Raw genomic sequence first — 14,076 nt, forward strand, 5'->3', positions numbered from 1 at the left:
GGCTGTGTTTTCCCTCATGCAGCTCTAGGCTGTAAGTCCATTGCATTCTTTCTGTTTGACAGCACATCTAGTGTTAGACTGATGATCAGAGCACGTCTTGAGGAGCCCTTGAGACCCACAGTGGTGGAGGGAATGAGGCTCAGAGCTCACCCATTATCTTTAAATAATTGCAACAGGTTCACAATAAATGAAAGAAAGAGTCCTTAGGATTCCATTTGGCTTAACTGTAGCATGAGGATGTGCGAGCCTTCTTCACCTTCCCCGCTGTGATCTTTACGCAGGGACTCCGCCCGTGCCCGCAAGAAGGCACAGCCCTTACAGAGAGAGGCTGCCGTGGCCAAAGGCCGCTGTGAAGGAGACGAGGAGGAGGAAAGCGAGGATGATTGGGAAGAGGTCGAAGGTAAAACACCATTGCTCTGTGATCCTATTTCCCATTTGAGGCTGCTCGGGGTCATGTCATTTAGTTGCAATTCCGTTGTTTCCTTTTAAAACTAAGTAGGACCAAATAAGGTTACAGTAGGGATTTGCTTTTGATGCAAGGAAAAATTCATGACCAGGTTACCAAAGAAGGCTGTATATTCTCTTCCTCTTGTGGCTGTCCGTGGAGTAGATTGTGAAGTAGAGAGGCAGCACCATCTTATAGAAAGCGCGTGGGCTTTGAGAGTAGTGAGATCTGGGTTCAGAGCCCAGCCTTGCCGCTTGTATAGCTGTGTGAACAAGTAAATCCACCTGTCAGAGTGGAGTTTTTTCACCGATAACAGTAAGCATTGAATGCTCACCATGAGCTGTTCACAGGCTAGGCTGCAGGATTGTAGTGAAGGAAGAAGGTTTGCGAATGTAATGGGCCTAGAGCATCATATGCTCACAATAAATGATAGCTAATGTTATCATCCCTGACTCCTTCTGTCTAGCCTAACTTTATCCCAGCTTTTGGTTTTGAAAAATTTTTTTTTAAAGATTTTATTTATTTATTTGAGAGAGAGGGAATGAGAGACAGAGAGCACGAGAGGGAAGAGGGTCAGAGGGAGAAGCAGACTCCCCGCTGAGCGGGGAGCCCGATGTGGGACTCAATCCTGGGACTCCAGGATCATGACCTGAGCCAAAGGCAGTCGCTTAACCAACTGAGCCACCCAGGCGCCCGAAAATAATTTTTGAAAACCTACAAAAAGATTGAAAATGTAGTACACTGATAATGTAGTACATAGACTCTTCACTTAGATTCAAGTAACTAACATTTGCCATAGTGAATGTATCTTTCTCTCTGTAAATATGCATCGTGGAACCATTTGAAAATGAGTCGCAGACATCCCGGCACTTGACTTGTAAATACTTCATACATTTCCTGAGACTAAGACGTTCTCCTGCATGATAAAATATTTTCACGCTTAAGAAAATGAAAAGCCCCTAATTGTTACAAAAATATCCTTCATAGCTGTTGTTTGCTTGTTTCTAATCCAGGATCTAATCAAGGTGTGAGTTATACCTCTTTAGTCTCCCTTAGTCTAGAACAGCGCACCCCACCCAGCACCTTCTTTTGCTTTTTGTAGCACCACTGTTTTTGAGGAGTCCTGGCCTCTTCTTTTGTGGGATGTCTCTTATTCTAGTTTTGTCTGATAAATAGGCACCTCAGGGTGGTGGTAAACGTGTTTCAGTATCCCCTGGGTTCTTATAAACTAAGTTAAGACTTGATTGAATTTAGGTTAAACTTTTTTTTTTTTGCAAAAATACTTCATACCTTTGTACTTCATACTGCATCCATTAAGAGGCTCCTAATGTCAGTTTGTCCTACTAGTGATGCTAAGTGTGATCATATAAGGTGGTTTTGCCAGATTGTGACAATATAAAGGTACATTTTTCCTCTGTAATTAACCATCTCGGGTGGTACTCTGATTCTGTGTGAATATCTTATTCTTCAGTAACTTTTTACTTCATGATTTTCAGTATGCATTTATCTTTACTGAATCAAAGATTTTTTTTTTTAAGATTTTTATTTATTTATTTGACAGAGACACAGCGAGAGAGGGAACACAAGCAGAGGGAGTGGGAGAGGGAGAAGCAGGCTTCCCGCTGAGCAGGGAGCCCGATGCGGGGCTCGATCCCAGGACCCTGGGATCATGACCTGAGCTGAAGGCAGATGCTTAATGACTGAGCCATCCAGGCGCCCCTGAATCAAAGATTATTTTAATGAGCATCGCAAATTGGAACTTTCTGATTCTGTCATCTTGTCATCTCATATGCATTTATCAGATGACTTTGTAAAGAAGAGCTCTCTCTTTTAAGAATTGTATTTATTTTGAGTATCACTATGAACTTAGAGATATTTTAAAAACTCATATGTTATCAGTTATCATCATTATACTTTTTGATCTTCAGATTGTCCCGGATTGGGCTAGTGAGAGCCCCTTTAAGCCAGCTACCTTACTGTGTCATTTTGACATGGCCTCATTCTCAAAAATGTTTTTGAGAACATTTTTGTTTTCTGGCACAAGAAGATGTTCCAGGCCCATCCTATATTCTTCTTGCTCTAGACCTATAATCAACTTTTGTTTCTTCAGGAAGCCCTGGCTCATTCATTAGTGACTGGTATGTAGAAACCATATCTTGGCATTCGGTGTGTTCATTGCCAATGGGGTGTCACTGCTTCTGGGCCCAGAGCCTCTTTAAAGGGGCCTTTGCTAATGAAGTTCACAGTTAGATCCAGTTTAGTGAATTCAGTTTATTTCAGCTAGTGTTTACAAGTGATAGAGAGGATAAAGAGATAAAAAAGATGCATTCCTTATCATTACAAGTTTGCAGTTGGGGCTGGAAGACCACTAAATCCTGCCTGTATATGAAGCAAATTGTGATATGCGTTATTGTAGTAATACAGAATAGGAAATTGTTCTTTGGGGGTTTTTTCTCTTGGAGAAAACTGTCTCTACTAAAACACACACATGAGCATTAATTCTTTGATACCAGAGGTGTGGTTCTAATTCAACTCAGTATCTCTGTGCCTTAGTTTCCTCCTCTAAGGGCTGTTTCTCTGGGTTGTTCAAGTTAAATGAGAAATAAATGTAAAACAGCACAGTCTGTGGCATTTTTTTTTTTTAAGATTTTATTTATTTTTCAACAGAGAGAGACAGTGAAGAGAGGGAACACAAGCAGGGGGAGTGGGAGAGGGAGAAGCAGGCTTCTCGCTGAGTAGGGAGCCCAATGTGGGACTCAATCCCAGGACCCTGGGATCATGACCTGAGCTGAAGGCAGATGCTTAACGACTGAGCCACCCAGGCGCCCAGTCTGTGGCATTTTTGAGATACTCAAAGCATTGTAGGAGTAGGGGTCTCCTAGCTTGCATCTGTTCTTCACTCCCCGCAGAACCTCCATTTTGTTCAGTATGATAGCTATCGTAATAATTATTATTATTACTAGTTTTTTAAAAAGACTTTATTTATTTATTTTGAGAGAGAGAGAGAGCGCAGTGAGGAGGGGCAGAGGGAGAAGAATCTCAAGCAGACTCCACACTCAGCGTGGAGCCTGCTGTGGGGCTCGATCCCATGACCCTGAGATCATGACCTGAGCTGAAACCAAGAGTTGGCCACTTGACCAACTGAGCCACCAGGTGCCCCTATTATTACTGATTTAAAAAAAAAATTATTGTTGATAGAACTTGGTGAACCTGTGCCAGGTGACGTGGGAGAAAATGCGGCCTTTTCTAAATCTGTCCTGCCTGTGAAACCAGTGGAGATAGAGATTGAAACGCCCCAGCAGGCGAAGGCAAGGGAGAGAAGGTAAGATTGTCTTACCTTGTCTATAGATTCCTGTCACGCATAATGAGCAAGAGCTGCTACTTAACGCAAGTTTTTAAGAAACATGCAGGAGACCGGGGCTGAGTACCAATGTGGTTAGGAGCCTCAGGTGAGAGAGTCCCAGGTTCGAGAATCCTGGTTTGTTCTCTGGCTGGGGCAGGATGCGGGAAGAGGAAATTCTTACGTCTTGAACATCGGGTGTGTGTCGAGGACTCTGTAGATTGTCTGTTGTCTTACTTATACTTGAAGATAGTGTGTGCATGAAATCGTGGAGGCTCAGAGAAGTTAAGTAACATTTCAGGAGTCACTCAGCCAGGGAGCAGATGAGCCAAGATCCAAATCCCTTTCTGGCCAACTTGACACTCATGCTTTCGCACCACATTACACTGTGCGATTTGAGCCAGTGCCCCCCTATGGTAGGGAGCCCCCACTCCATCCCAGGATCCCCAGGACCACCAGCAGCCGCTGGTGGCTTGGGAATGTGAGCACAACGCCCGGCAGTTAATTGGCGAATGAGTGCCACTCTGTGTGCACTCTCCACATTGATGGGCACATCATTAGGCACGAAGGAGGAGGACAGATGCATGGGACACAGGCATGAAAGAGATCGCACAGCAGAACAGCACTGAAGAAATGAGTGTGCCCCAGTTTAGCATGGAAGTACTGGTGCGAAGGACAGAATCCGTAGTCGGGAGGTCACACAGGCAGGGAAGCTTCCTTGGAGGGTGTGTGTTTCAAAGCACGGCTGTGAGGCATGACAGGTGGAGAATGTCCCAAGCCAAGGTGTGCAGGTGAGAAGGAGCAGAAAAGCCAGTGGAAAACAGCCAGCTTGCTGATGTGCCCAAGTAGCACAGCCTCGGGCAGGAGAACCAGGAGAGTGATTCAGGAGCCATGACGCGTGATTGGGGGCTGGGCTCAGGGCTCAGTCTCCCACTTCATTATCGGATTTTTCCATGTGCATGACAGTGAAAGGATAAAAGTGGAGTTTGAGACCTATCTTCGGAGGATGATGAAACGTTTCGGTAAAGAAGTCCGTGAGGACACGCACAAGGTAAGGGCAAGGGCAGGGGGCGAAGGGACAGTGTCCTCTCTGTCGAGACAGGGCGGTGTGGTGCACACAACTTCGGTTCTCAGTCAAGCCTGGCTTTGTTTGGCTCGTCTACTCACTGTGTGGCCTTGGCGAGTTTCTTTGTCTCCCTGAGCCTTGGTTTCCTCATCTTTGAGGTGGGGGGTGATAAGTGCCTGCCTCGGAGGGGGGTTGTGGGGATGGAGCAAACATGACACACAAGGTCCGGAGCACAGAGCCGGCACGAAGCAGGGCCGGACCCACAGGCACTCTCCTGCCATCCGTTCCTCCACCTGCCATCCCTTCCTCCACCTGTTTCCTAACCTCAGTTCCCACCACCACTGAAGAGACGGTGTCTTTGACTTCCGTGGGGCAGTTATTGAACCACGTCATGGACCTAGCAAGGTACTTGGCGTTGTGGGGTTAGAGACTTGTATAAAGCTTCTTTCCTGCCATTATGGAGCATCTGATCTCAGAGATGGAACAAGACAGACTTCAAAACAAGACATTCAAGACTCAGAACGCAGAAGGGGACCGGTGTAGGTCAGGTGGCTGAGGAAGGCGGCTTTATAAAGAGAAAGACCAGCGGGGAGCGGTGGGAAGAGGGCGGAGCTGGGGAGGCTGCCCGCGCCAAGTGCAGGGGGCACGGCGGGACAGCCCGTGTGTCTGCGTCTTGCACAGTGCGTGTGTTGGCGGCCCATGAGGGAAGGGCACTGGATGTCCCCCTGATGGGCAGTGGGCAGCCAGAGCGGGTAGAGCTGGCAGGGCTGGAAGAGACGGTGTGTCTGTGGCAGCCGCAGAAGTGGGGAGATGAGCACAGAGTAAGGACAGTGAGGAGACGAGACACCCGCCTCCCTGAGGCCTTGAGCATGTGAGACAGCTGTGCTGCTTGTAGCTTTGGGAAGAGATGCAATGAAGGAAAGAGTTCATATAACTCCGAGACGGGAAGCTCAAGTGAGGGGAGAAGAGCAGAGCCATTGACTGAAATGGGGAGGTCATCGGTGGGGAGGAAGGGAAAAAGATGTAAGGCTGTGGAGGAGGTGGTGAGGAGGCATGTGACCATCTCTGCGGCTGGCGGGGGGGGGCAGCTCGCCTTGAGGTCTGCAGCGGAAGAGACTGGGTCCTGGCGCTGAGGGAAGGGCGCAGAGAGCCGTCTGGTGAACCCACGCTGTCCCCCAGCTTGGACAGCTACTGGCACTTACGCAGTCTCTCCCTTCTCTCCCTCGACTCACTTTTCCTCCTGATCTTTTTGGAACAAATTCTGCAGCATATGTCTAAAAGACAAGGCCTCTTAAAAACAAGAAGTTTGTATTCTGCAATTTTGAGATTTGGTTATTTCTTTGAGGGAATAAGTATCTAGGGGGAAGACAGGGTGAAAAACATGGTCTTGGGAAATGGCTAATGTTGGGATTTTTACTTCCTTGCGTGTAGAAATAACAACAGATGATTCCCGCCCACAAAACGTCTCTCAGTGTGGCAGCAAAAACCCTTCTAGTTCTCGGCCTGCCATCTTCCCCTTCTTTCCAGGTTCACCTATTGTGCCTGCTGGCAAATGGTTTCTATCGAAGTAATATCTGCAGCCAGCCGGATCTGCTTGCTATCGGCCTGTCCATCATCCCAGCTCACTTTACCAGAGTGCCACCTCAAGACGTGGATGCCTGTTACCTGTCAAACCTGGTGAAATGGTATGGCCCTCCGGCCCATCCTGCAAAGCCCTAGTATGGGACTGTGTCTCTCAGAGGCTGGGGGCAGGTCAGTTCCACAGACCTTCCCTGAGGGATTCTTATATGCCGGGCCTTGAGCATAGCCTTGAAGGTAGAGACACATCAGGCGTGCTTTCTGCCCTGGAAGAGCTCCCAGGCTGGCTGGGGAGACAGATGCACCCCAGGTAGTCAGGGTAGTGTGAGGAGCGCTCGGGAAGAGATCTGCTGGGGCGTGTAGCTGCACAGAGCAGCTGAGGGGCTGGGAACCTCCCAGGGACATGAAGTCTACTAGGGTCTTCAGTGGTGAGCCGGGGTCAGCCACACAGACTGGGAAGATGAGAACAGAGGCAGGCAAGGCTCATGATTCTCTTCTGAGACTCTCCTGTCTCTTTTGCTTGGCTATAAAAGGATAGCAAGCATTCCTCTTTGCCCTGACCTGTGACACAGGGAACGCCTGGTTTCTCTCCAGGTTCGTTGGTACATTTACAGTTAATGCAGACCTATCAACCAACAAGCAAGATGGTCTACAGACGACATTGGAAAGGAGGTTTGCTATTTACTCTGCGCGGGATGATGAAGAGTTGGTCCATGTAAGTGATTCCTCCTGGCGCCACTATTTTCTAGTACTGTGAGCTAATGACCATGGCAGTCACGTGCCAGATACCATTCCGGTGTTTTCCATGTTCTTCCTTATTCAGTCCTTGTGAAATAAAAAATAGGTTCTGAAGCTCAGAGAGGCCAAAGAGCTTTCTCAGGGTCATTCCGCTGGTAAGCACTGGAGTCAGGTTCAGGACCAGTGTGTGGATGGAAAGCCCACATTCGCTGTTGCTTGGTGTCCTGGGGCATTAAGCACTTACTTTTTGGTCATGTGCCCTAGAATTGTTTCCATTAACTATTCAAAAATTATGTTCAGAAGTCCCAAGGAAATGTTTTTTCAAACCTTGTCTGCTGAAATCTGTCAGAAAGCTTTTCCCTACCTTCCGACTGGAGAAGTGACATTGGCTGGCAACAGTGCAGTGAGGAGAGTTCTGTCTACCGAAAACAGGTGGAAATACGGCTTTATCCCCGAAAGATTCCTATTCATTACATATACTTGTATCTGAGCTCCAGCTTCTCTGTTTGTTTAGGGAAAGAGACCAGACTTCTTGGATCTTAAAAGCCCAAATGACTGGCATCTTTACCTCTCTTCTGATTCGACTTGAAAAAGTCTTAAGATATCTGACGTGGCCAGTGATATTGCCCTAATACCACCACCCAGGGAAAAGCATTAATATTTGAGACTTATCCTCCCAAACTCTGTTCCTGTGTATATTTCCAAAATGTTTTACGCCCCCCAAAAGGCTACCATGTGCCCATTAAATAGCTACTCCCCATTCTACTCCCTCCAGCACCTGGCAGCCACAGTCTGCATTCTGTCCCTACGCATTTACGTATTCGGGATGTTTTTCATGAAAGAAGTATCATGTGACCTTTTGTGTCTGGCTTCTTTCACTTAGCATCGCGTTTTCAAGGTTCATCCATGTTGTAGTGTGTGTCAGCACTTTGTTTCTTTTTATGGCTGAATATTATCCCATTGTATGGCTAGACCACATTTGTGTATTTGTTAGTTGATGGACATTTAGATTGTTTCCACATCTTGGCTGTTGTAAAGAGTACTACTATCAACATGTGTACGTACTTGAGTACTTGTTTTCAATTCTTTTAGGTATATACCCAGGAGTGGCGTTGCTGGGTCATTTTATGTTTAACTTTCTGAAGAATTGTCAAACTTTTCCGCGGATGCCCCATTTTACATTCCCACCAGCAGCGTACAAGGGCTCCAGTTTCTCCAGATCTTCTCCAACACTTGTATTTTCCTTTTTTCTTTTTTATTCTAACCATCCTAATAAGTGTGAAGTGCTAGCTCATTGTGGGTTGGATTTACATTTCCCTGGGGACTCATGATGGTTATTGCTTTCATGTGCGTGTTGGCCATTTGTGTATCTTCTCTTCTTCAAACTCTATGCCCGTTTTTCAGTTGTGTTCTTCGTCTTTTTGTTGTCCGGTGGCGAGGGCCCCTCCTGTATGCTAACCCGCTCTCAGATATGTGCACGTATCTTCTCCTATCCCGTAGGTTGTCTTTTCCGGAGAAAGTGTGTTGAGGCACAAAAATTTTAATTCTGATGAAGTCTGCTTTTTCTGTTTTTCTTTTATTCCTTATACTTTTGGTGTCATATTTAAGAATCCAGTGCCAAATCTAAGGTCATGAAACTTTTCCCCCTTACGTTTTCTTCTAAGTGTTTTACCGTTTCAGCTCTTACATCCATTTTGAGTCTTTCGTACATTTTGAGTTACTGTTTATATATGATGTGAGGTTGCTGTTCGACTCCATCCTTTTTGCATGTGGATATCCAGTTGTCCCGGTGTCCTTGGTTGAGGAGACTATTCTTCCAACTGTTTGTTGTGTTATCTTCACTACTGGTTGAAGAGACAAGTCTTTAAATGGGGGTTCCATGGCCTTGGCACCCTCATCAAAAAACAGTTGGCTGTCAGCATCTGGTTACTTTGAATTGCCTTTGGCCATCAGGACTCCTTCGTCTCCTCCATCTGACAGTTTGTGGGTCTTCCCTCATCCTTCCTATCTTGACACTTTTCAGACTACTGCTTAGGAATTTTGTAGAGTGTCCCTCAATTTGGGTTTCTTTGATGTTTTCTCATCCTCCCCACCAAGCCGCTTTTAACTCCAGCAGAAATGGGCAGAAGTCATTATTTTTTTTTGATACCACACAGCGTCTCACAGAAAACACGCCCTCCTGTTTTCTGGCTTTCTCAGTCGGGCATTATAGTAACTCATGAGACGCTGAGGTCTGCGTGAGAAGATCTTGCTCAGGTGCTTTATCACTGTCACCGTTTTGGAGGTTCATTCCCCTGAGGAGGCTCCCCTCCTTACAGGTAAATAGAAGTTGTAGAACTGCAGCCTCCAGTGGAAAGATTCGTTGTGGGGAAAATGGTAAATGGAATAGACTTTGGAGATCTGGTGATAATGATGTTTTCCACTTTTTCTTCTCAAAGTGATACTTCATTTGTTTTATTTTATTCATAAGCACAACACATGTTGAATGCAGGAGCTAGGTAAGCTGAAAAAAAAAAATCACCTGTAAACACCCATAACCCAAAAATGGGTTTAGAAAAGGTTCTAAATACACATATATGTTTATATGCTTTTTTTTACAAAAATTAACATTACACATTAAAAACCAAATTCCCTTTCCCTCTAATACGTAGTGAACATCTTTGCATTTTTCTACAAAGATAAATCTCTTCAGCATCATTTTTAATATTGTGTAGGGTTCCTGGCTCCTGTTGTTCAGTTGTTTCTAACTTTTCCCTGTTATAAAAAATAAACTACCACAACAGACACCGTGGAATTAGTTAAATCCTCGATATTTTTTTAGGATAAATGCATCATTCTTTTTCCCCTGCAGATATTTTTACTGATCCTCCGGGCCTTGCAGCTCCAGACCCGACTGGTGCTGTCTCTACAGCCGCTTCCTCTGAAGTTACCTGCAGCAAAGGTGGGGTTCTCCTAAAAGGCAGTTGGCTCAGTGGGGGGGGGAGAAATTACCAGACTTCCGACAAAAAAATTGGTCATTGGACTATTTTTACGGGTTGGCATTCATGGAGCATGGGCCCCTTGGAGCCTGCCTTGCTCACCCCTGTGTTGGGAAGACTGGACACCAGTGGGCCTCCAGCAGCCTGAGCCTGGCGTGCACAGAGGGGCCCGAGGGAGGGCCTGGTTCCCTGGTGGGTTAGTTTCTGCCTTGTGATGCAGTGGATTGGCCCCATCCTCCTGCTCCTTGGCTGTGCAGAGTGGTAAGGGGTGAGGGACTCTGCATTCTGCTGTCATCTAAGGAGGAGGCTCAGCATTAGACTCGCTGTGCTGTCAGCACCGTCTGAAACTTAGTGGTCCAGAGGAGGATTTAATTCCATATTCTTAATGCTGCATCTTTATTAAGTCCATCAGCATTTGCTCTCAAGGTACGTTATGTTTGAGGTGGGTATTGCCGAGGAAACTGAGACTCAGAGGTTTACACGTAAGTAATAAATATTTGAGAAAATGTGAATAAACGTATATATTGTTGACTGAAACCACATAATGAATGGGAAGCAGAACTGGAGTTGGAACCCAGGTTGGTCTGTTTCCCTTGCTGCCCCCGCTCCCTTCCCCGAGCCGGGCACTAGAGTGGAAAGAGTTACACTGTGGCTTAGCTAAGATGCCACAGATTTTAGTGAATACACTCTTACATTCCTAAAGGATTGCCAGCTCAACTCTGTCTGAGCTGGGGACATCCTGTGTATGCTGGTTCCGTAGCCAGTGACTTAGCCCTGGCAGATTATAGGATCTCTATCATATCATGAGCACAAAAAGAAAAAAACAAAATTTCCTGTTCCATTTAAGGGAAAGAAAGCTGCCAAGGAGACATCTGCAGAGGATCCTGGAGGCTCCTTGGAAACTTGCAGCCCAGTTCCAGAAAGCCAAACCAAACCCAAGACCAGCCAAGGAACCGGACAGGAGGCCACGTCTTCTAAGGTCTCTGGAGGTCCAAGTACCAAAGGGAAGAGGAGCAAGGCAGCCGTGGTCAAGAAGAAACGGAGAGAGCCCTCCTCCAGTGGGGAAGAAGAGCACAAGGCGGGAGGGCGGCAGGAGAACACCCAGAGACGTCGGCCTGGCCGGGAGCGGCAGGTGGCCTCCAGGGTGTCTTATAAAGAAGAGAGTGGGAGTGACAAGGGCAGCAGCGGCTCTGACTTCGAGCTCTCCAGTGCGGAAGCCCCTCATTCATCTGATGAGGATTCTGAGCCTGGCCTTTCCAGGCAGAGGAGGGCCCCAGCCCCCCAGAGGACAAAGGCAGGGTCCAAGAGTGACTCCAGGACCCAACGTGGAAGGCACCCTCAGCACCCCAAGCACCCCGGCTTTCCAGCAGCATCCACAAGTTCTTCAAGCAGTAAGAGTAAGCGAGGCAAGAAAATCTCCAGTGATGGTGAGGGGGCAGAAAGAGAGAAAGCAGCTGGTATAGACCAGTGGCTAGAGGTGTTCTGTGAGCAGGAGGAAAAGTGGGTGTGTGTGGACTGTGTGCATGGTGTGGTAGGCCAGGCTCTGGCCTGTTACAAGTATGCCACCAAGCCCATGACCTACGTGGTGGGCATCGACGGTGATGGCTGGGTCCGGGATGTCACCCAGAGATACGACCCAGACTGGATGACTGCGACCCGCAAGTGCCGGGTTGATGCCAAGTGGTGGGCTGAAACCCTGAGACCATACCAGAGCCCATTGGTGGAGAGGGAGAAGAAGGAAGACTCAGAGGTAAGGTCTTGGCTGCCATGGGCTCGAAGGCCCATCTTGGCGCTCCTTGTATATGCCCGGCCCCGTGTGGGGGTATTTTTGTGTAATCCCCTGGAATTAATCACAATACTTTAGACCCGGGATGACTATTGCCTTAATTTTACCAGTTAAAAATGGAGAATCTGAGAGATTAACTGCCTTGGTATTTGGACCCACATCTCTCAGGCTTCGAAGCCGTTATACAGCATACTTTCAGTTATTGCCTAGTTGTAAATTTGGAGCTTTAAAATAATGTATGCAATCATACAAATTGCACTGAGTGAAAGAAAAAAAACTCATGAATGCAATGGCCATCTGTCACCCCGCCCCACGTGCACGCTCACAGAAGCACACACGGACATCCCTTCTTGGCTCTAGAACACTTGTCTCCTGGGAGGAAAGGGACTCAGGAGGGCGCATGGGGAAGCAGACCGCTAGAACAGTACAGTGTGTGCTAGGACTGCCCACTGACCCGAGCTCCTTGTGCATGACAGTCGAGTTGGGTGGAGCTCGGCATTTGCCCGGATTTGCCCACGAATGATTCCCACTTTCTTGGGGCAGGTGAAGCATGGGTGTATTTAGCGTCCCCCGTAGCAGTGCAGTTCCCTAGTTCCGGTGTGTTGAGAGGGGGTGTCCCTGGTTCATTTTACTTAGATGTGACTGGGTGAGTGGGAATTGTGCAGATGGTGTCACGACTATTTGCAGTGGAAGCTGACTGAGCTTAGCCAGTCCGCGCTAATCTGCTGGGGCTGTTTGAAGAGATGCCAGGGAGAGCTCAGGAGACCTTGATGACTAGCGTGTGACTTACCGCAGTGGAATTGTCCACTGAGAAATCAGAATCCTGAAAGAAGTACTGAGAGCACGAGTTCCTCACAGGGGACTAAAGAGAGTTACATGGTGCAAAGGGCCCGTTTGAGTTTCCTGAGCAGGGTCAAGTAGGCCTGCATTGCAGAGGAGGTAAGGCCTTCCTGCAGAAAACCGTGTGTCTTCCCTGAGGCCTAGAGCAGGCCCTGATCTGCTAGGGCTGGCCAGGGTGTCTGAGCACTGAGAATGAGTAGGTTAGATGACTTTTCACAGTTGCCACAAGCCACAGGATTCCATGCTTTATTTAAAACCTGCCTAGTACCAGACTACAGACGCAATGTTACTGGTGCTTGCGAAACCTCTGTTCCACCATTTCCTGAACAAGGTGGTCTAGGGAATTGCCCGCCTCAGACCTCACCTCCTCTTCCAAACATGCTCAGTGTTGTCTCTCTGGCCTTTGCAGTTCCAGGCAAAGCACCTGGGCCAGCCTTTGCCTACTGTCATTGGCACATATAAGAACCACCCTCTGTACGCGCTGAAGAGGCATCTCCTGAAATACGAGGCCATCTACCCTGAGACAGCCGCGATTCTTGGCTATTGTAGGGGAGAAGCAGTCTACTCCAGGTGCGTGAGGCAGCCCAGTGGCCCTGTGGACTCCCGCGGGCCTGGGATGAGCAGCCTTCTGCGGGAGGGGCTGCTTACGTCAGCCCTTTTGTCAAACGGGATGAGCCGTGGTGTGGGTGTGTGTGGGAGTGTGGGGGTGTGTGCGCCCACCGTCCCATGGGGGGCACGTGGTTGAAGATGAAAACCACAAGGGCTAAAAGGCCAGCAGGTGCAAAAAAGTTAATGGGGGGAAAAATTAAAAGTATGACAAGGTTTATGTGGGACAATAGAAAATATACCCTTAAGATGTAAGTTACAAAACTACAAAAGGAGGGAATACAAGATTTGATCATGAAAATTAAAGGGAGCAGATTCTTCATGGGAACAGGGCTTCTGTTTGGGAAGATGGAAAAGTTCCGGAGGTGCGTGGTGGGGACAGTTACTCAACAGTGTGAATGTACTTAATGCCACGGAACTGCATACCTAGAAATGGTTAAGATGGTACAGTTTGTGTATATTTTATCCACACTAAAGAAAATTGGCAAAGAAGAGGGGAAGGGAATAACAGAAAAATAATGTAAAATATATACAAAATTTAAACAAAAGAAATTTTTTTAAGATTATTTACTTAGAGAGAGCGTGCGCATGTGAGAACATGCAAGCAGGGTGGGGGCAAAGGGAAAGGATTTCAAGCAGATTCCCTGCTGAGCACGGAGCCCAACGCGGGGCTCCATCTCATGACCCTGAGATCATGGC

At 47.4% G+C, this 14,076-nt stretch overlaps 1 protein-coding gene across 3 annotated transcripts in view; it reads left to right on the forward strand.

Moving 5' to 3' along the window:
• XPC (XPC complex subunit, DNA damage recognition and repair factor) overlaps nucleotides 1–14,076 on the forward strand; it is a 29,231-nt gene that overhangs the window by 7,843 nt on the left and 7,312 nt on the right. For all 3 annotated transcript variants that reach the window (XM_027582096.2, XM_027582094.2, XM_027582095.2), the window contains exons 3-10: nucleotides 282–400; nucleotides 3,644–3,767; nucleotides 4,752–4,836; nucleotides 6,379–6,536; nucleotides 7,024–7,144; nucleotides 10,019–10,108; nucleotides 10,993–11,895; nucleotides 13,181–13,341. In XM_027582096.2, the coding sequence (XP_027437897.2) occupies nucleotides 4,792–4,836; nucleotides 6,379–6,536; nucleotides 7,024–7,144; nucleotides 10,019–10,108; nucleotides 10,993–11,895; nucleotides 13,181–13,341 (1,478 nt within the window). In that variant the 5' untranslated portion in view covers nucleotides 282–400; nucleotides 3,644–3,767; nucleotides 4,752–4,791. The remainder of the gene's footprint in view (nucleotides 1–281; nucleotides 401–3,643; nucleotides 3,768–4,751; nucleotides 4,837–6,378; nucleotides 6,537–7,023; nucleotides 7,145–10,018; nucleotides 10,109–10,992; nucleotides 11,896–13,180; nucleotides 13,342–14,076) is intronic.

Source organism: Zalophus californianus, chromosome 1 (assembly GCF_009762305.2).
Source record: "Zalophus californianus isolate mZalCal1 chromosome 1, mZalCal1.pri.v2, whole genome shotgun sequence".
NCBI lineage: Eukaryota > Metazoa > Chordata > Mammalia > Carnivora > Otariidae > Zalophus > Zalophus californianus.